Source organism: Urocitellus parryii (genome assembly GCF_045843805.1).
Source record: "Urocitellus parryii isolate mUroPar1 chromosome 12 unlocalized genomic scaffold, mUroPar1.hap1 SUPER_12_unloc_1, whole genome shotgun sequence".
Taxonomy (NCBI): domain Eukaryota; kingdom Metazoa; phylum Chordata; class Mammalia; order Rodentia; family Sciuridae; genus Urocitellus; species Urocitellus parryii.
Genome location: NW_027551758.1, coordinates 141,122 through 160,876, shown reverse-complemented (window position 1 = coordinate 160,876; position 19,755 = coordinate 141,122). Strand labels below are relative to the sequence as shown.

Genomic DNA, 19,755 nt, shown 5'->3' with positions numbered 1-19,755 from the left:
GTAAAGAGACTAACTACCATTATTAGTAAGAAAATGAAATCATTATAACAACATACTATAATAAATTTACTTTAAATTTATGAGTTGTTGGGCTGGAGTTGTGGCTCAGTGGTAGAGCACTTGCCTAGCTTGTGTGAGGCACTAGGTTCGATTCTCAGCACTGCATATAAATAAATGAATAAAATAACAGTCTATCAACAACTACAAAATATATTTTTAAAAAATTTATGAGTTGTTGGGCTGGGGATATAGCTCCATTGGTAGAGTGCTTGCCTTGCATGCATAAGGCCCTGGGTTCAATCCCCAGCATAATAATAATAATAATAATAATAATAATAATAATAATGTTATTTACTTCTGGAGTTTTCCATTGAATATTTTTGGACCTTCGGTAACTAAAACTATGGAAAGTGAAACTATAGTTAATGGATCACTGCTGTAATAAGATTAATAATATTAGGCTTGAGTGTTTCTGGCAAGACTGCTTATCATTCTTCTAAGTCACATATATAAAGCACCTACCTTATAAAGCCTTTGGTAAAGCAGTGAAAAAGTAAAGATCCCCACTTTGCCTAGAACTCATACCTAGCAGAAAGAGGAAAACCCTAGATGATAAACATAATAAAAGCAAACATATAATAAGCAACAAATTATTTATTTGGATAATTCCAAAAGAAGTACCTATCCAGATACCCCAAACCAATCTACAACTATGGAGGTTGATTTGAATGCTTTCAATATTTTACTTCTTATTTCAGCCAACTAACTGATTGACCAGTTATAGAAACAGGAAGGGGGGTGATAACGAAGGCTGGATTCTTTCCTAAGAGTTTTATTTACAAGTAACAAAACGAATTCAATCTGGATTAATCAAAGTGAGAGAATTAAGGGGTCCCATGGGTATGTCATAGAGCTCAAAGCTGGACCCAGATTGGAGATGGGTATGCCCGGGGTGCACCCTGGCAAAAGGCACTACATATTTGAGCAAGGGAAGGGCCACACCTGTTCTGGGTATCACCAGCCACACCTTAATCCAGCCTGCTGAGGCCTCCACGAGAGGCTGAATGTAGCCTGGGCACCTCTGTAGGATCTGGAGTTCTCCCCTCTTCCTGGTCCAGAGCCCTCTCTACCAGAGCACATGGGGCACACTCAAGTAGCTGATGGTCCTCACAAAACACTTTTCACATTTTTTTAAAAAAGTTAAAAAGATTTTGCTGGGCACAGTGGTGTATGCCTATAATCCTAGCTGTTCAGGAGGCTGAGGCTGAGGCAGGAGAATCACGAGTTCAAGGCCAGCCTCAGCAACTTAATGAGGCCCTAAGCAACTTAGTGAGACCCTGTCTCAAAATAAAAAATAAAAGGGGCTGGGGATATGGCTCAGTGGTTGAGTACTGGGTTCAATCTCTGGTACCACTAATAATAATAATAAATTTATAATTTGGCATTAGAAATAAATATTAGCTTGTGTTGCTTTTTGCCATTTTTTTTCTCTTCTTTATTTTGGAGCCAATGACATTTCTTTTGCTTGTAACATCCAGTGTTGCTATCAATTTTGAAACCAGCCTCTCTCCCGGATTCCAGAGCTCAGCACCCTGAAACCTCAGCTAACCGGTTCTGATTGTTTCCTCTGCCAAAGAGCCCCAGTTGAAATCAATCCAATGATGGGATCTGATGACCAGATCTGATAAAGGGGCCAGGTAAGAACCTGAGCCACCTTGGGGACAGGCCATGAATCTCAAAGCAGACACACATTCTCCATTAGTGACCTCCAAGGAGGCCAATTTCAGCAGAATCATTAAATGTTGATGATTCTGCAAGTATCTTTTTGTCCTCTGGGCTGTGGATGGTGGGGGAAGCAGGGAAGTGTAGTTTTCCTCTGAAATGGAATGAGGAGGTAGGGAAAGAAGGGCAGTAAGATAATCCCACACTTAACCTTAGACTGACCATGAAATTCAACTTTTAAGAATTTCAAGAGACATTCTGGAAGAAGGGAGAGCTCCAGTAACCATGGAAATATTTCAAGGTCAGGAGGTGGGGAAAAGAGGCCAAGGATTACATTCAGAATAAATCAGAAAGTGTACAGAAGACTGGGATCTAGCATTATTTTTCCCCCAAAGAATTTAACTGATCTCCCTCTTTGGTCTTTGATGTTTTATGACATTGGACGACATCACTGTGGGTCAGGCATCCTCTTATGTGTATTCAGCCTGGACTGGGCTAGTGTCCAGCATCTTCTACGAGAAGGCCCCCAGCCTCCCTTGGGGGAGAAATACAAGCTACAGAATTGCAAAAGGCCCCAGATACACATAAATAACCTGAGTGAGGTGGTGAACTCCTTCAAGTCCAAATTAGCAATAGGGCTGAGCTGGAGCCCCTGTTTCCTGATCTCCAGTCCAAGGGTAAGCATTGCCCTGGCCACCCACTGCATAGATGGAAGTTGACTCATTGGGGAAAACTAGAAGTCATTTTAAAATTCTGAATAATATTTCTTTAAAAATTTTTTTGAATTTTATTTTTATAAATTTTAATCAGCACCTAATAAACGTACATACTTCTCGGGTACAGTGTGATAATTTGATACATGTATATAATATGTATCGATTAAATCAGAATAATTATCCTTTTCATCTCCTTAAACATTTATCCTTCCTTTGTTTGGGGTGTCTCTTTTTAAAACATGTAATAAATAGTTGTAAACTACAGTCACCCTACTGTGCTATAGAACATGAGGACTTGAAGTTGTGGATAATATTTCTAAATTATTTGTTAACACTAATAGTTTTAAAACATAGTGCTTAAATTTTGCTGTATTTCTATAAAGGTAGGGTTTATGCTCAGTGAGTTTTGCTTGTTGAACTTCTTTCTGGTTATTTGTCATGACCCACTCTCCATCCATATAATCACTGAACCTGAGGCAAAAATCAGAAAAATATCTTGTTATGGTTAAACAGGAAAAAGGGTGTGTGAACTCAGACACAAACCCTCCTCATGGGAAGGGGGTGCTGCAAGGTGTAGGTCATTGCCATAGGACACGTCTGTTTCCTTGTTTCTCTTCAGTTCTGTCTTTGGGCAGCTTGGACTGCGTACAGCTCCTCTCCCAGATGAACCCATGCTGGAAGAGCTCCAGTGGCCAGGAATGTCCCCATTCAATAAGACAGAATGAGGCTGTTCTATCCCAATCCCCACGTCACGCGGCAGCATGGCCTCTTCCCTTTTGTGGCATGAAAGGGCCTCATGTGTGGGGATGAGGACAGCTGGAGGTCAGGCCTCAGTTTCACTCTCTGTTCACCTTGGCAAGTCCCTTAGCTGACAGAGTCCCTATGCCACACAACCTAGCTACTCAGCACAGGCCTGCCGTGGGGAGCTGCGCCTGAGGGTTGATGCTGCTCAGTGTGGGAGGCACCACCTCTGCCAGAGACAGGGTTTTAGACCTTCTGTGAGGACCCACTGACCTTTTGGCCTGGCCACAGGAACTGAGACGAGAGGGGGGAAGTAAAGGTCACTCTGACTAGGGGAACTTGAGTGGCTTCGTAACTCTGCATTTGAAGCTCCTAATGTGTATCTATCATTTTGTCCCTTGCATGTTTGTGCACTTAAGCTGACAGAAGAAACTTGTTTCATTGGAGAGGAAACCAGAAGGGGCAGGGCTCCCAGGACAGAGACAGCCACATGGTCCAGTTGAGGATATCAGGTGCATCTTCCCGTGAAGCTGAGTAGGAGTTTAGCAGGTGTAGAGAAGGAAAAGGGTTGGGGAGAGAGGAATCGCTCTGTGAAGGTGACAAAGTCGGAGAGGGCCTGGGAATTGCCTGTGGGTCTCTGTCTCTCAGTGTGACACGAAGCCAGGATGGGGGAGCATGGGGAGCTGAGGCTGTAGGGGTGGGCAGGGTGTACTGGGGGTGGCCCTACTCACCATGCCAGGGGGTCAGGCTCTGCCATCCAGTTAGGGGGCTGTTGAGATGGTGAATGGCTTGAATAACAGGGGCAATGGAGGGTTAGAGGGGAGCAGGTTAAGAAATACCAAGGAGGATAAAAAAGTTAATGGGACAAAAACACAGGGACAGGTGCTCAAGTCAAACACTGTAACAAGGAGACCTTAACAAGTGACAGCTCTGGACAGACACCTATGTGTAACAGTCCCATGTGGGGGTTCCAGGTCAGCAGCTCTCTGCTCCACACACCCACTCAGGGGTCCAGTCTCATGGCAGTCTGCCGTGTCCCATCTCTGGCATCCCAAAAGTCTCTACTTGGGGCCACCCTAGGTGTCAGGAAGGAGCTCAAGGACATAGAAAAGAGCTCCCAGGAGGCTTCACAGCCCAGGACTGCTAAGGGCACAATCATGTTTTCTTCCTTCCACTGAGCATTTGATCTTATGGCCACTCCAGGCTCCAAGGGAGGCTGGGAAATGTGCTTTAACCTTGAGTGCAGAGAGGGAGAAGGCCCAGCCCCTGATAGACAGCCAGCAGTCTGTCCTAATGGCTTCAGTCAAAATGGGGACATCTGAAGAGGAAAACTAGACCTCATAGTTCATCTCAGTCCCCACATGTCCAGAGCTGTTTGGAATTCCCCAATCCCTTAGAGGGCAGCCTTTCACTCTGGGGTCTGCTCCACCCCCAGGGCCCATTGAGGGAGTCTGGAGCTGTGAATCACAAGCTGTGAGGCATATGAGAGGTTATTTCCTTGGATCAAGTATGAGCCTCTGTGCATCTAATTTTAAAGCCAAGTTCTTCTTTGATGGCATCAGGATCAACTGGGATAGTCCATTTAAAGAAAGTGCACACCAGAAATAGCTTTCCCACCAGCCATACAGAAATGTTATTTATGTGTCTGTCAAAGAAGACGTAGCCCAACCTGGTGATAATGAAAACTTCAAATATGCTTATCCCAAGAGAGTGTCAGGAATATTCTAGATCGCATTCAGCCTCAGCCATCTTAGCCTCATGTACAGCTCATCTGTGCAATGCTAGAAGAGGTCTTGAATATTCAAGCCTACAGTAATTTTTAAGGGAGTTTTTGCATTTCCCTTACTTACAAGTGTTTGGTCTTTCCCCAAAATTCTATTACAGGTTGGAGATCGATTTGGGGTATTGGAATTTTGGTAATAGAAGAAGGACACTTTGGGACAGCCTGGGTTAAGTCTAGATACTAATGCCAAATTGCACATTAGTTAGGGGCTTGTGATCCTGAATAGTTTAACATATGATTAAGAAGTGGCTCTGTTGATAACACCACACACCTGGATTCCAAGAGAACACTCCAATAGAACACAGTCCTGACTCTTCAAGCAGCTAGACTTCATGTACCAGGAGACAGGTTGCCCAGGTTACAGTTTTTTCCTAACTTTTTTTCCCTTCTTTCTCTTGTTTGGTGTGTAGTTTCTTTGTATGTAACATATGCAGAGGCCAGGAAGGGCAGGATTGTGGAAAGTCAGTTCAGGCTAGAAGTGTGACTCATCCATAGGAGAATATGAGGAGGAGGAAGTTGGGTCTAATACCTGTGCTCTGTTCCCCAAGCCTGTTCCTGACACAGGAGTTACAATCTGATGAGCAGGGCCTTCGGGTGCAATGGGGGAGTTTGCTCTATCTGGCTCACTTTGTGCCCTCACCTGGCCGGATACCCTCCTGCCCTTTTCTCCGTGAAATAATGCTCTAGAGACCTGATCAGAGAGGAAAATACACTCAGGTACAAAGGACTTCCAAGCCTTCCTGCACAAACCATCCCAGAGGCAAGTGCTTCTTAGTGCTATTCCTCAAGCTAAAGGAATCAACCTTTAAGTCCAGAAGTTGGGGTCTGTAGTTAGCAAGTTCTCTCAGGTAATTACTGAGCTGGGAGGTTCCCATAAATCCATGAAAGCGGGCTGCATAGCTGGCAGCCTTTTCTGCTAATGCCTGAGGTCAGTCTTGGACATAATAAGCACCAGGATAATCTAGCATGAAGGCAAATCCCAGGACACCCTTTCTGTAGGTTGGTTTTTCTATTTAAGCATTTTTTCCCCCTTTTTCAAGGAAGACGCTTGGGTTATGACATATTAGGTGGTTCAAATACACGAACTCCAGGGGAAAAGGCCTCTCCAGCCAGCCTTCAACAAACAGAACAGTTGGTCTCCTTGCTTCTTGACTCAGCTTCCCTTTTCTTTTTTTCCCCTCGGAGAGGCTGATAGAGCTTGTTCCTACACGTCTTAAGTAAGTCTGTCCAGGAAAAGCTGTGCACAGAAAGGAAAGGGAAAGGAGGACAAAGCGATGGAAAGCCCACAGGAAAAGTTTGTGAGGAAGATTTAATGATTGCCACCCTAAGGGAATTATTTGTTTTCTTTTAAAACTTTAATTCTTTTTCCCATGTATGCCTAGCAGTATCACTCCATTTAAAACTGCTTATGTCATTCCATTTTGGGTAGCATCCAAATCAATAAAATATTTAGAGATAAGTTCAACAAAAGAAATGTAAGACTTTTAAGTTAAAAACCACAAAACATGGCGGAAAGAAGTTCCATCAGTGAAAGACATCCCATGTTTTATGGATTAGAAGACAATGCCATGAAGACGGCAATACTATCCAAAGTGATCTACAACTTCAGTGTAATTTCTGAAAAAAATACCAGCTGCTTTTTTACTTTTATTTTATTTTTAACAAAAATTGGTAAGACAATCTTGGATTCCTATGGAAATGCAAGAAACTCATGGGTAGCAAAAAATAATAATAATAATTTGAAGGAACAAAATTGGAGGACTCATATCCTGATTTCAAATCTTACTTCAAAGAGCTACAGCGGTGCTCAGCTTTCCATTACTATGACAAAATACATGAGATGAACAATTTTAGAGGCAGGAAGGTTTATTTTGACTCCCTGTTTCATAGGTTTCAGTCCCTGGTTATTTGACTCCATTGTTTCTGGGCCTTGGTGAGTCAGAATCTTCTGGAGTGGAACATGTGGTGGAGCAAAGCTTCTCTCCTCATGGTGGCTGGGAAGCAGAAAAAGCAAGAGAGAAAGGAAGGTGTCCATACAACATATAGGTCCTAAAGGCATGCTGCCAGGGACCACTCCCTCCAACCAGGCCACACCTCCTAAATTTCCCCTACCTCCCAATAGTCCACTAAATTGTGGCTCCATCAATGGGTTAATCCACTGATTAAGTTAGAACCTCAGGATCCAATCACTTCCCTAAGGCCCACCTCTGAACATGCTGCATTGGGGACCAAGCCGTTGACATGTGAGCTTTGGGAGGCAATTCAGATCCAAACGACCACGTTTGTGCTGTACTGGCACAGAGTAGACACATAGACCAACAGAACAGAATTAGAGCCCAGAAGCAAGCTCTTATGCTCAATTGATTTTAACAAGCAGGCCAACACAATTTAACTGGGAAAATGATAGTCTTCTCAACAACTGGATCTGGGGTAATTGGATATATACAGAAAACACCCCATTCAGACAGAATTGTGCTCCCCTCAAATTCATAAGTCAAAACCTTAACCCTCGATGGAACAATAATTGGAGATGAGGTTTTTAAAAAGATAACTAAGATTAAATGGAGTCATAAAGGAGGCGCCCTAATCCAATAGGACTGGTGTCCTTATAAGAGGAAGAGTCACCCAGCGTGAAGGAAAGGTCAAGTAAGGAGACAGCAAGAAGGTACCATCTGCAAGCCAAGGAGAAAGCCCTCACCAGACACTAACCTGCCAGTACCTTGACCTTGTACTTCCTGCCTCCAGAACTGTGAGAAAACAAAATTCAGTTATTTCAGCTACCCACAGTGTGTTATTTTGTTATGGAAGCCTGAGTAGACTAATTCATACTTGTATCTATTAAAACACAGCAATAAAAAGACAACCCAATTTAAAAAATGAAAAATGGTATGAATAGTGTTTCAGAGATATATGAATGGCTAATAAAAACACTTGAATCACGCTCAACATCATTGGCTATTAGGAAGATGTAAATCAAAATCATAATGACATGCCACTTCATATCAACGCTGATAGCTGTATTCAAGAAGATAAAAACAAGTGCTAGTAAGATTGTGGAGAAATTGAACCCTCACACACTGCTGGTGGAGATGTAAATAATTCAGCCACTGTGGAAAACAGTATGACAGTTCCTCATAAAGTTAAACATAGATTTTTTTTTTGTTTGCTCCAACAATTCCTTTCCTATGTATGTATAGTCAAGAGAAATGAAAACAGTTGTCCGTGCAAAATCTAGTGTATGAATGTTGATAGCAGCATTATGCATTACAGCAAAAACAGAAACAAAATCCAAAAGCCTTTGAACTGATGCAAAGACAAAAAAAATGTTATCTCCATATTATGGAATGTTATTTGGCCATAAAAAGGAACAGAATACTACATGCTACAACACAGAAGCACCTTGAAAATATTGTGCTAACTAAAAGCCAAATACAAAAGGTAACTTATTCTATGACTCCACTTATAGGAAACATCCAGAGTAGGAAAATCTATAGAAAGCTAAAAGGTGGTCTCCAGAGTCTGGGGGTGGGATGGAAAATGTGAGTAACTGTTAAGAGTACAGAATTTCTCTTAAAATATTCCATGAAAATGTTTGGGAATTATCAATGGTGTTGACTGTACAACTGCGTGTACAGACTAAAAATCCATTGGATTATATAGTTTAGAAGGGTGAATTTGAAGATGTATTAGTAAAACTGTCATTACTTTTAAAGAAAAAGGAAGCTAATACAGACATACAAGTTAAGATTATCTTTAAAATTAAACACAGTAGCCAGATATTGTTTTGTCCCTTAGGTTAAAGTACTTTGGGAAATCACCAGGCCACTTACTGTATGGATTTTCTTCCCTGGTTTTCCCCCTTCCCTGTAGGGTGGGTTCTGTATGATGATGTTCCTTCTAGTCACCCACCTGCCTGGAGCAGCAGCCAGAAGATAGCTGTCAGCAAACAGCAGCCCTCCCCTTCACCCCTCTCCTGCCCTGAGGAGGGCCGGGTCACAGGATCAGCTCCCCCGTCTGTCGGTCTGAGCGCTGCATCACAAAGTGGCCACGGCTGTTCCCACCCACAATCCCAAACCGCAGGCTGTTGGGCCCAGGTCGGCCGGGGGCCGAGGCCGTGGCCATGCGGAAGAGCATGATGGGCGTCTTCAGGTTGGAGGGCAGAGAGAGGTAATGGAAGGAGATGGTCTTGGGCATGCTGCGGCAGGGCCTGCTGTCCATGGGGCAGGGGTTTCGCTCACACTGGCTGGAGCAGAGGCAAGATGGACGAAGTCAGACTTGGGGAAGCTCTAGAGGGCCCCCTCCCCCGACCTGCCAGCTTGCAAAAATCACCAGGGGGCCTTCCCCAGCCCTGAGTCCCTCACCCAGGGGCTCCGGAGCTGCAGGCAAGTGAATGTGGCTGGCGTCAGGCATGTCCAGGGAAGGGACTCTGCATCTATTCCAGTCCTGGGAGCCCTGCTGACTCATGTGGGGAGTGTGTGTGTGTGTGTGTGTGTGTGTGTGTGTGTACACGTCTATATTGAAGTGCTATTATTTTAGTTTTTAAAGAAAAACGAAGCCTGGGAAGATTCATAATGATAGCAACACTGGAATTCAAACCAGGTCCCCTTTCTGCAGGTGGGAAGACCTCCCCCTGTCATGGAAGGACCCCCACAGTCAGCTGCAGTGTGGGACAGCACACACGAGCTTTCCAAATACAATGACTTTTATTCTTAAAGCAGGAAACCCTGTCTTCCTTACCCACTTGGAATCAGGGTCCCATAGAAAAGTTTTCCATATTTCTCTATCTTATCAAACACAAAAGACAAATAAAACTTAGTGTCTGGCGATTCTGACCATCATGATTTTGCAGATCAAATATCACACTCACCTGTTAATCTCATGTCCCTGGAGGCCACAACAGACAGGTCCCTTCCTTTGGGAAGGTTCTGGAGTCCTCATTCTCTTTTATAACTGTCACTCTTAGGTGCCACACATTTTCCTGATGCTTCTAATTTCCGCTTTGATCCAAAGAGCAACTTAAATAACTAAGCTTATGAAGTCACTTCTCTGCATCTTAAAGATAGTGTGAGGGCTCTCAGGATCTTTTTGAGAAGTGTGGGGGCTTTGTGCTAGGGATAGTTATTACCCTTAAATGTCCATCTCCCATAAAAGGCAATTCTACTGTTTAAGTGTGGAGCATACTGGGCATTGAACCTTCTAGCACTGTTGGAAAAGCAGATGATGTAACACAAAGTGCAGTGCATGACTCGGTCCATTAGTTACCAGCTACGTGGAATTGAGAAAATGACCATCTTCCAAATCGGGTCATGTATACCTGCCTCTGGCTGCTGTGGGATTCAAGGTAACATCAGAGGCAGCTGCTTCTGTCTGGTCGCCCTCCCTGGCCATGCCCACAGGTGGCTGTAGTGCCACCATCATCTGTGGCAGGGGAGCCCTTGGTGCATTACTCTCCCGTGACAAGATGGGTTCTTATGGCAAAGTGTTAAATGCAAACCTCTAAAGGGAAATGGGAGCTCAGAGAAGCTGGTCGCCCAGCTCCCTGGCCCTCATCCTTCCTGTGACACAGCTGTTCCCTCCTCCAAGGCCTGGAGGCGTCCAGCCCTGCCACAAGTACAGGTGGGAGCCTGGGTGCAAAGAGCTGTGGGTGGCCCTGGCTGTACTCACAAGGGAGAAGTCTTCACGTAGCTCACATTGTGGCTGCCTTCGGGGCACTCAGGGCTGACTCACTGGAAGCCTCCCCCGGTGTTGATGCATGTGGTCCCCTGCGGGCACACGGGCTGTGGACCTGCACACTCATCAATATCTGAAATACAAGACAGGAACCCAGGGTAAACATCCACCCACTCCTGACTTTCCCTCCATCACCAAACCACAGGAGCGGCCCCAACAGGCTCTGAGTGCAGCACTCCACACAAGGTGGACTTTCAAATGGCACTTATCTTCAGGCAGGAACCACCCCCAGCCATCTAGACCAGGGACCTGCGGAAGTGCTGCAGAACCATGCTGGGGAGCACGCTCCCCAGGATCTGACCTCTTTCCCTCCCTCTCAGCCCAAAGGCCTCTGTGTTGGTGTTTGCATGCTGAGGTTCAAATCTCCAGAAAAACCTTCCTCCTGGGCTCTTCCTCCACCAGATGCAGACACCCCCTGCTCTGCTCTCCTTCCAAGCACCCAGGGAGTCCCCCCCGCTGAAGACCATCTCTCCCCACTTCAAGCAGTCCTCTGTGGGCCTCCATGAGCTGTGGGATGGGCTGGGGGGCAGCTCCTTGGATGCCTCCTGCTACTCCAGTCCCAGAGGTGGACCCCCCTGAGCCTGCAGGGGACCCCCAAGAGAAGTTAGCAGGGAGCCACCTCTTCCTGCCCATGGAGGAGGCCCCTGCCACTGCCCTAGAGGGCAGCACTGCCCTCAGTGTACTGTGTCCACGGGGATACATGGGGGAGAGCAGGGCTGTGGGTCCTGCCAGTGTGTGGTGGTTCTACGTCAGTAGATTCAATTCTCGCCAGAGGCCTGCTACAGCACCAGAGCTCAGGGTCTGGCACCCAGAGGAGCCTGGGCTGTCTACAGCAGTCCCTCCCCATCCACAGTTTTGTTTTCTTCAGTTTCAGTTAATAGTGGTCAACCATGATCCAAAAATATGAAATGGAAAACTCTAGAAATAATTCATGTTATAGATAAGTTTTATTGGAGTATATTTTAATAATTGCTCTAATATTATTTTTCACTGTTAATCTCCTACTGTGCCTAATTTATAAGCTGCACTGAACATAGGTATGTACACAGGACTGGATACCAGCTCTGGCTGCAGGCATTCACTGGGGGTCTTGGAACGTACCCTCCAGGGATGACGGGGACTACCACGCTCTGACTACGAGCTGCTGTGGAGAACTGGACTATTCGTGTTTATTAATGTCAACACTTGAGAGGTGGGGTCACAGGAGGCCTGCTGTTGGTATGTCCCTGTCCCTGGGGCTGGTGACAACAGTGACTGTTGCAAGAGCTCTCAGCCTCTCCATTCTGCCAGCCACTCCCACTTACACTTCTTCCCCTGCCCCCTGGGTGCCTCCCACTCCCACTTGTCCATGAAGGCCCCTTGTCACCATTCCTGGAACCAGCCTTAGAAAGCTCAACCCAGTCCCCAGGACTGAGGGACAGGATTCAGCAGGGGTAGAACCTAAGCCAGTCATGTCCTTCCTACCTGTGCCCATCCAACCCCCTCTGTTCTAGGAGGCTCACTGGCCTGGGCTCTCTCTGGACTCTCAGCCCTCTGGACTCTCAGCTGGGCTGGCAGATTGGAGGCAGGAGGGTGGGTGTGTGCTCCTCTGAAGGGTCGCTGCCTGGGGCCAGATCTGGTGGTGGCCACCAGCCCCCCAGCTATCTGCACCCCGCCCCAGCCATCTGCATCCCCCCAGCCATCTAGGAGGCTCTGATAAACCCCATCCTCTCCTCACTGCTCAAGCACAAGGATAGTGGCAGCCCTCACTCTTGCCAGTCCCTGGGCCTTCCACCTTCGGAAGGACATGGACATGGCCAGCATTGTGTATCTGGCCACATGGAGGCACAGTGACTGTAAGGTATCATCCCTTTTAAAGGTGGCCTTGCAGATGCCCATACAAGGCCTTGGAATCTAATGGGCTTCTCCAGGTTGTACATCAGAAGTGGCTGACTGGCTGCTCTGCCTCTGGGTCCAGCCCCAGCTGGGTGGAAATGATCTGACCTTGAAAACAGTCACTCCCACAGGTTAAGCAACTCATTTCCTATTTAGATGGCATGGTCTGGTTTTGAGAGGCCCTTTTGTTGCTGTGTTTAAAGATCAATGGACCTGAGACACTGACACTGATTGTGAGGTCGGGGCTAGGATGCGTGGCGGCAGCAGCTGGTGATCAGGTACAGATGGTACTGTCCAGACCCAGGGCCACTTGCCCCTGCTGCAGCTCACTCACCCTCACAGGTCTTCCCGTCAGTCAGGGTGTGGTATCCACTGGGACAGGTGCAGCGGTAGGAGCCCGGGGTGTTCACGCAGGCATGCATGCAGAGCCGGGGCCGCCCCTCCTGCCCAAAGAGTTCACACTCGTTCACATCTGAGGAGAGAAAGGCCGCTGACTTCAGGAGCCACGAAGCCGGTGTCATCCAGCCACCAACTAGGGTGGCCCCATTCTCTAGCAGTTGAGGCTATTGCTGGACTTGGGGTAGCTGCTGAGCCTGAGCCGCAGTAGAGCACATGGCTAACAGCCACGAAGGGGCGTGGCTTGGGCACGTAGGCGGGGCCGGGATCCGACAAGGGGAGGCGCCTGGGATCCCCACCCCGCCCCGCTGCTTTCTCTAGGCTGGCTTTCTGAGGAGCACCCCCACGGTCTACCCAGCAGCTACATCTATTTGTTTAACATCAAAACAGCGAAGTGGGCGGGGATTTCCGAGACCACGCCCAGGAAGCGGCCTCCGCCCCACCCTCTCCTTTCCCGCGTACCCAGGGCGGGGCGGGCTCCCTGCAGGTGGGCGGGCTGCGGAGGGAGCCCCGCCCACTCCCCGGGTGTCCCGGGGTCCCCGCGAACCCGCGCCTACCCTGGCAGACGCTGCGGCCGGCCGCGGCGCTCAGGTGGAATCCGGCCTCGCAGCTGCAGTGCTGCGCCCGCTCCACCTGCGCACAGCGGGGCGCGCGGCTGAAGGCAGGGTCGCCGGCCAAGTCGCCCTCGTCCTCGTCCTCTCGGGCCGCTGCGGGGAGAAGACGGGACTCCTCAGTGCCGGCCGGGTGCACCTGCGGGGGGGCCCAGCCCTGGGGAGCCCCGCGCGGCCCTTCCCGAGCGCTGCCCCTGGAGTGGAGAAGGAAGACGTGCAGGTCTCCAGGACCCCGGCAGGGCGCCCAAGCCTCGAGGACCGGGGGCGCCCGAGTGAGATGTCGCGTGGAGACGCAGGCCACCGGATGGTCCCCGCCAAGGCCCGCCAGGGCGCGAAGTCCCCCGTCCTTTTATTTTATTTTCTTAACATCCCCAGCGCTTTTTATTTTTTAATCAATGTATTTTAATTAGGTATGACAGCAGAATGCATTTTGATCCAGTGTACAGAACTGCAGCACAACTTTTCATTTCTCTAGTTGTGCACGACACAGCGTCCCACCTTACGTGCAGCCATCCATGTACCTTAGGGTAATGATGTCCATCTCATTCCACCACCTTTCCATTCTCCACAGGTCCCTTGTCATGAGGTTTTCTTGCCATGTGCAAAACGAGCCACCGTGTGGCACATTAAACCTCTGCTGGGAATATACTGGGACTCACTACTCAAATGTCTGGCTGTTGAGATTTTCAAATACTTTGAACTGCATCAGCAACTGCCCATCTTGTAGCACGTGAAGGTTGGAGGAAAGACTTCTGCTGGCTGAGATGCTGATGGAGCAGAGGACCACAGTGAGGCTTCCCAGCCACATCCTCACGGGCGGAGCTACTGGGTTGCATGGGAGAGCCAGGTTCCCTCCAAGTGACCACCTTAGGGACGGGGAGGATATCCACCAGAGAGGACAGACACACTCCACTGAGGGGCACTGAGCTCCCAACACATCTGTGTTTGGTGACAGTGACAAGGGTCCTCACCTCCCTGCAGTGGAGCATTGCCACCAGCCAGCAGCAGCTACGTACCAGTCTGAGCCTGATGCTGACAGCGACTCCCAGTCCTCCCTGGGGGACAGATGCACCTGTGCTGGCCTATGCCTTCGACGCACGTTCCGCCGTTTTGACAAGGCTGACTGGAGCATTCGCTGGTACCTAGGAGAGAAGGGATTCCCAAACACAGATGTGATTCCAGCTCTAAAACAAAAGGCAATCATGAGCCAACTTCCTTTGTCACGGGACTCCTCCAGCTGTCTGCTCCCACCTGACCTGGCAGCCCTCTCCACCTGGCTGACGTGCTGCCCTGGCTCCTCTCCTCAGTAACCCTGCTCTCTGTGAGGAGTGGGCCTGGCACTTGGCCGTGCTCCACCGGAGGCACTGATTTAGTGTGCAAAGCTGCAGTGTAGACAGCTGTAACCAGGCGGAGGCCTCTGTCCTCTTGCCCACTCCCTCTGTCCCCATTAGCCAGCGTCAAAGTGGAACAACCTTTAAACAGGAGTGAAATTCAGGGGTGTTGTCAAGGGGAGGGATAGCCCAGCAGGATGCTGGGAATGGGAACAGTGAGTCCCCCAGTTTCACAGCCGCAAGCTCTCCTATGCTTCACCAGGCAGGAGTGATTGACTTTTCAGTAATGCCATTCCTTGCTCATGCCCTCGACGGGTCTGTGGAAGAGCTCTAGGTAGACACACGGACTGTAAAAGTGCACTCCATTTTTCTCTGAGTGCTAGGTGATTGTTCTTGGCTTATTTATAGCTTTTGGTATGCATCCACTTTCCCCAACACTCATCTGCATATCTTAGTTATGTAAAGATGATTTTCAAAGCCCTCAGGCTGTGTGCTTGTTATGGATTTCCTAAGCTGGGTTTCAGTCCAGGTACAAATCATCTGCGCAGGAAGAAGAGGTCTGCCTGCTGACCTGCTGGCAGCATATGGGAACTTGAACCCTTGCCCTCATCAACCTAAGAGCCCCTCGCCCACCCCTCTAAGAGGGAGGTGCTTTGCCTGAGGAGAATCATAGCCTTGTTTGGGGGGATTCAAGAGGACTTTGGCTTCCTGTGGGGCTGCCTTGTTATATAAACTGTCTGAGGGCTTCTGTTTGTCCATAGGGCCCAGACTGTGCAAATGTCACCTGCCCAGGGGACAGGACCCATTTCCGTGGCTCTATAACCTCAGCCTGGTTGTGCCCTCCGCCAGCCATTTTGTTCTCAGGTGACCAGTTTCCAGGACTCGGGCTGGAACAACTGCTCACAAATGCCATGGAGCTTGGACTGCTGTGTGGACCTGTGGTCCAGCCCCATCATGGCCACCAGCCCACTCCAAGAGTGGGCCACCACTAAGCCATGGAGAGGCAGAGAGTCAAGAGGTGTGAACACTGGTGTCTTTTCAGCCTGACCCCAAGGGCTGGGGGCCACTGCCTCTCTTTGGGGGCCTCCAGTGGAAGATACAGAGTCTGGCCTCCACTTGGAGTCTGTTGGGGCCTCAGTGGCCAGACACATACACACACAGGTGCCCCTGGACCCGTCCTGTTGCCTTCTCTGGATCTGCCCAGGATGCTCATTTATTGACAGGCTCCATACAAACTCCCCACATTTCTAACCTTTTTTTTTTTTTGTACCAGGAATTGAGCCCAGGGGTGCTTGACCACTGAGCCACATCCCCAGCCTTCTTATTTTTAATTTAGAGCTAGGGTCTTGCTAAGTTGCTTAGGGCCTTGCTAAGTTGCTGAGTCTGGCTTTGAACTGGTGATCCTCCTGCCTCAGCCTCCTGAGCTGGGATGACAGGTGTGCACCACCACGCCCGCTCACATTTCTAATCTGAGGTGCAGTCAGAGGCATTCTATGGCCTGGTGCTGCCGGCTCACTGTTTGGGTACCACCCATATTCTCTGTCCTTGAAGAGAGCGTGCATTTATGGTGAGCATCGTGTGATTCAGACGACAAGAGGAGTGGATCAGAGAAGAGACCTGGGAGGATGTGTTCGGGCAGAGAGCTACAAACGTGGGGGCCAGGAGCCCAGGCATGGAAAAGAGCTGCGTGACAGAGGTGGGACCCCTGGCGCCCCCCAGCTGAGCTCTGTCTCTGCGACTTGAAGAGGGTGTCTTCCAGGGATCCTGGGTGCTCTCGTCATGAGGGAGGACTCCCCACGCTGAGCAGAACCTCCTCCATGACTCTGTGCAGTGTGCTCCAGAGCCACCCAGACAGCTCACGGGAAGCAGGCACTGAGGCCTCCAAAGACCAAGGAAATCGGCACTTTTAGTATATTCTCTAGTTATTACTGATATTAACTCAACTTTGAGAAACTCCCTGTATTTGTTCCTGCTATTACTAGAAGCAGAGAAGATCCTGAGAGTTTCAGAGCATGGATGGATTTGGGGCCCTAACCAGCCAGTGTGGTGCCAGTCACAAGCAAGCTACACTAGACAGAGGGTTCGTACCCATTGGCCAGGGGGGACATCCGAACAGGCTCACTGCCTCTTGCCTGATGTCTTGGGAGAGCTACGTAGCCCCTCACCGAAGTCAGAGCCCGGAAGGTCAGATTCTCCCTTGAAGATCATTGTGTGGAGTGGACGGTCCTGCCTGCCAACCATGGCGGTGAGTCGGCTGACCTCTTCCATGGTCCCACGTGGTGCTCTCCTGATTGTTGATCTTCAACTCCCCAGCTCATTCCAGACTCATCCTGAGCTCTCTCTCTGCAGCCTCCTTCCTGGCCATTTGTCCTTCCCCACCAGAGGACCACATGGTGCAGCCCACCTGGACTTATACCAGGGCCACGTATACTAACATTTGGGAAGGGTTGGCATAGGGAGCAAGGTAGTGGCCAGTCCTAGAATGGGTTGGATAGGGTATTTTTCATCTAAGTATAAACTGGGCATGGTGGTCACCCTGTGGTAGCTGCAGTGAAGTACTCGTAGGTCACTACCCATCTCTCAGCAGCTGCTGGACAAGGCTTCTCCCAAGTTAGCCGACTGCAGCTGCCTTGACACTCTGCTCTCAACAGGAATTTACCTGATTGGCCTACCTAGGTGTCAGTCAACCTGCTGACAGTGGACATCATGAAGACAGACTCAGCCCCCCTGAAACCTGATCTCTTGCCTCATTTGAATAGCTTCTTCTCAATAAAAGGGGTCAGCATGTGCTCTCACTCTCTCTCTTCCTGCGGACCCTTAAGGTCAGAGGAGTTGTCACAGAGACCCCCAAAGAAAAAGGTATTTGTGTCTCTTGTGTGGTTATTTTGCACAATCCAGTCAGCCCAGTTCAACTGGAATGACCCCTGAGCCTTTTAGTTGCTAGAACTGAAACCCGGCACTCCACATCATAAAGTTCTGTTTTCAAACTAGCATAAAGAAAAAAATCGTGTCCTGCGTCCACACATCTCAAAGCACTCTCCCTGAGCCTGTCTACAGACACAAAGGACACCAGTGGGATTTCCTCCATCCTGAGGAACCCCTGCAGCTCACAAGCAGACCGCAACCCCAGAACAGAGTGACCACTGCAGGCCCTGCCTCTTGTCCCTCTCCTCACGCACGGATGGCTTCTTGCCCCCAACTAATAAGACCCAGTTGCCAGAATCCAGGGCAGAGGAAGGTGTTGAAGAACAAAGACTCTGGGGTCAGAGTGTTCCCAGCTGTGTGACCTTACCACAAGGTTTCAATCTCCCTCTATGCAAGAACATGACTTTGTTGTGAGGGTTTAGCAAACTCATGCAGAGATCAGCCCAGGCCTGGAGTCAAGACAAGTTCCCCATGTTCTGTGGTCCAGGAATGATTAAAGAATCAAGCGAAAGTGTCCCAGGGAGCAACCCTTCCTACCCAGCAGACCCGAGCAGTGCGTTGGGTCGTACCTCTGCAGTGGGGCTGCTCCCCTGTCCAGGTGCCATTGGGAAGGCACACCACGCTGCTGGGCCCCACTAGCCGGAAGCCGGGATTGCAGGTAAAATGCACTTCATGGTCGACCAAGTACTTGCTTCCAAACTTCCTGCCATCAGGTGGGGCGCTCAGCGCCGGGCAGGAAACTGTAAGGAGAAAAGGAAGGGTGAGGAGCCCTCCTCCGGGCCATAGTCGGCTTCCTGGCTTACAGAGGGGGACCTCTGTGAGTCCCGCTGCAGGCTGTGCCGTGCAGGACACACCTCTCACCCAGTCCTCAGGGGCTCTTGGGGTGCCTGCTTGATGAAAGGCGCAACAAGGCTCAGCGACACCAAGTGGGAGCCTAAGAGAGGGGCGGACTCCGCCCTGTCATGGTTGCCTCGCCCTCTCGCTGCCACTTACTGGCTCTGCTTTCTGGCAGCTCCAGCCCCCTGGGTTTCTTTCTTTCTTTTTCTTTTTGGTACTGAGGATTGAATCCAGGGGTGCTTCACCACTGAGCGACATCCCCAGACATTTTTGAGACAGGGTCTCCCTAAATTGCTTAGAGCGTCGCTAAGTTGCTGAGGCTGGCCTTGAACTTGTGATCCTCCTGCCCCAGCCTCCCAAGACACTGGAATTACAGGTGTCCACCACCAGCCCTGGCTTCACTCGGGTTCTTTAAGTGTCCTGAACAGGCTAGGTTCAGGCCATCTCCAGGCCTCTCTGCCTGAAATGTTCCCCAGAACTTCTCCCAGCTGGCCCCTTCTTGCTTTTCAGGTCTCTACTCAAATGCTAGAACCGCCCAGAGTGAGTGCTCCCGGGCCACCATGGCCAGCCGAGACCTCCAGGGCACCTCGCCCCACAGCTCCCTGACTTTCTTCTTAGATTGGCAACCATTTGAACATCCTTGCTGGCCGGGTTGTCTCCACCTTGGGGTTAGTATTCTCTGTTGGGTGCCGTCTGGCCTGGTCCCCGCTGTGTCCTCAGCACCAGCCCTATACCTGGCGCTTAGTGAATGACCTATAAATGGTTCTTGAACCAGCAGATGAATGACACATCATGTGTTGGGCTCTCCCTGCGTCCCCAGGTAAAACGCACTTTTTAAAAAGAGAATTTGCCACTGGCGACCAAGACAGACAAAACCCAGCCCTCAAGAGGCCACCGCACTGTGCCCTGATACTGCACCCCGGCCAGACTCAGCAAGGGTTCTCCACGGGGCAGCCAGGGCAGCCTGGAGGGGCAGGAGGGCAGGAGCTGATCCCTGAAGCTCTCAGGGGTTCTTATTAATGGGGAGTTCCTGAGGCAGGAGGGAGCTTACATCCAGAGGCCGGCAGGCCCACAGGGCGCTGCCCAGA

The 19,755-nt window shown here is 49.5% G+C and overlaps 1 protein-coding gene across 1 annotated transcript in view; it reads right to left on the bottom strand.

The window, feature by feature from the left end:
- The window catches only part of LOC113175660 (fibulin-7), a 48,971-nt gene that overhangs the window by 14,229 nt on the left and 14,987 nt on the right, over nt 1-19,755 (bottom strand). Inside the window, 6 exon segments of the mRNA XM_077794277.1 lie at nt 8,960-9,205; nt 10,627-10,765; nt 12,902-13,039; nt 13,521-13,670; nt 14,591-14,716; nt 18,400-18,570. Of these exon segments, the coding sequence (XP_077650403.1) occupies nt 8,960-9,205; nt 10,627-10,765; nt 12,902-13,039; nt 13,521-13,670; nt 14,591-14,716; nt 18,400-18,570 (970 nt within the window).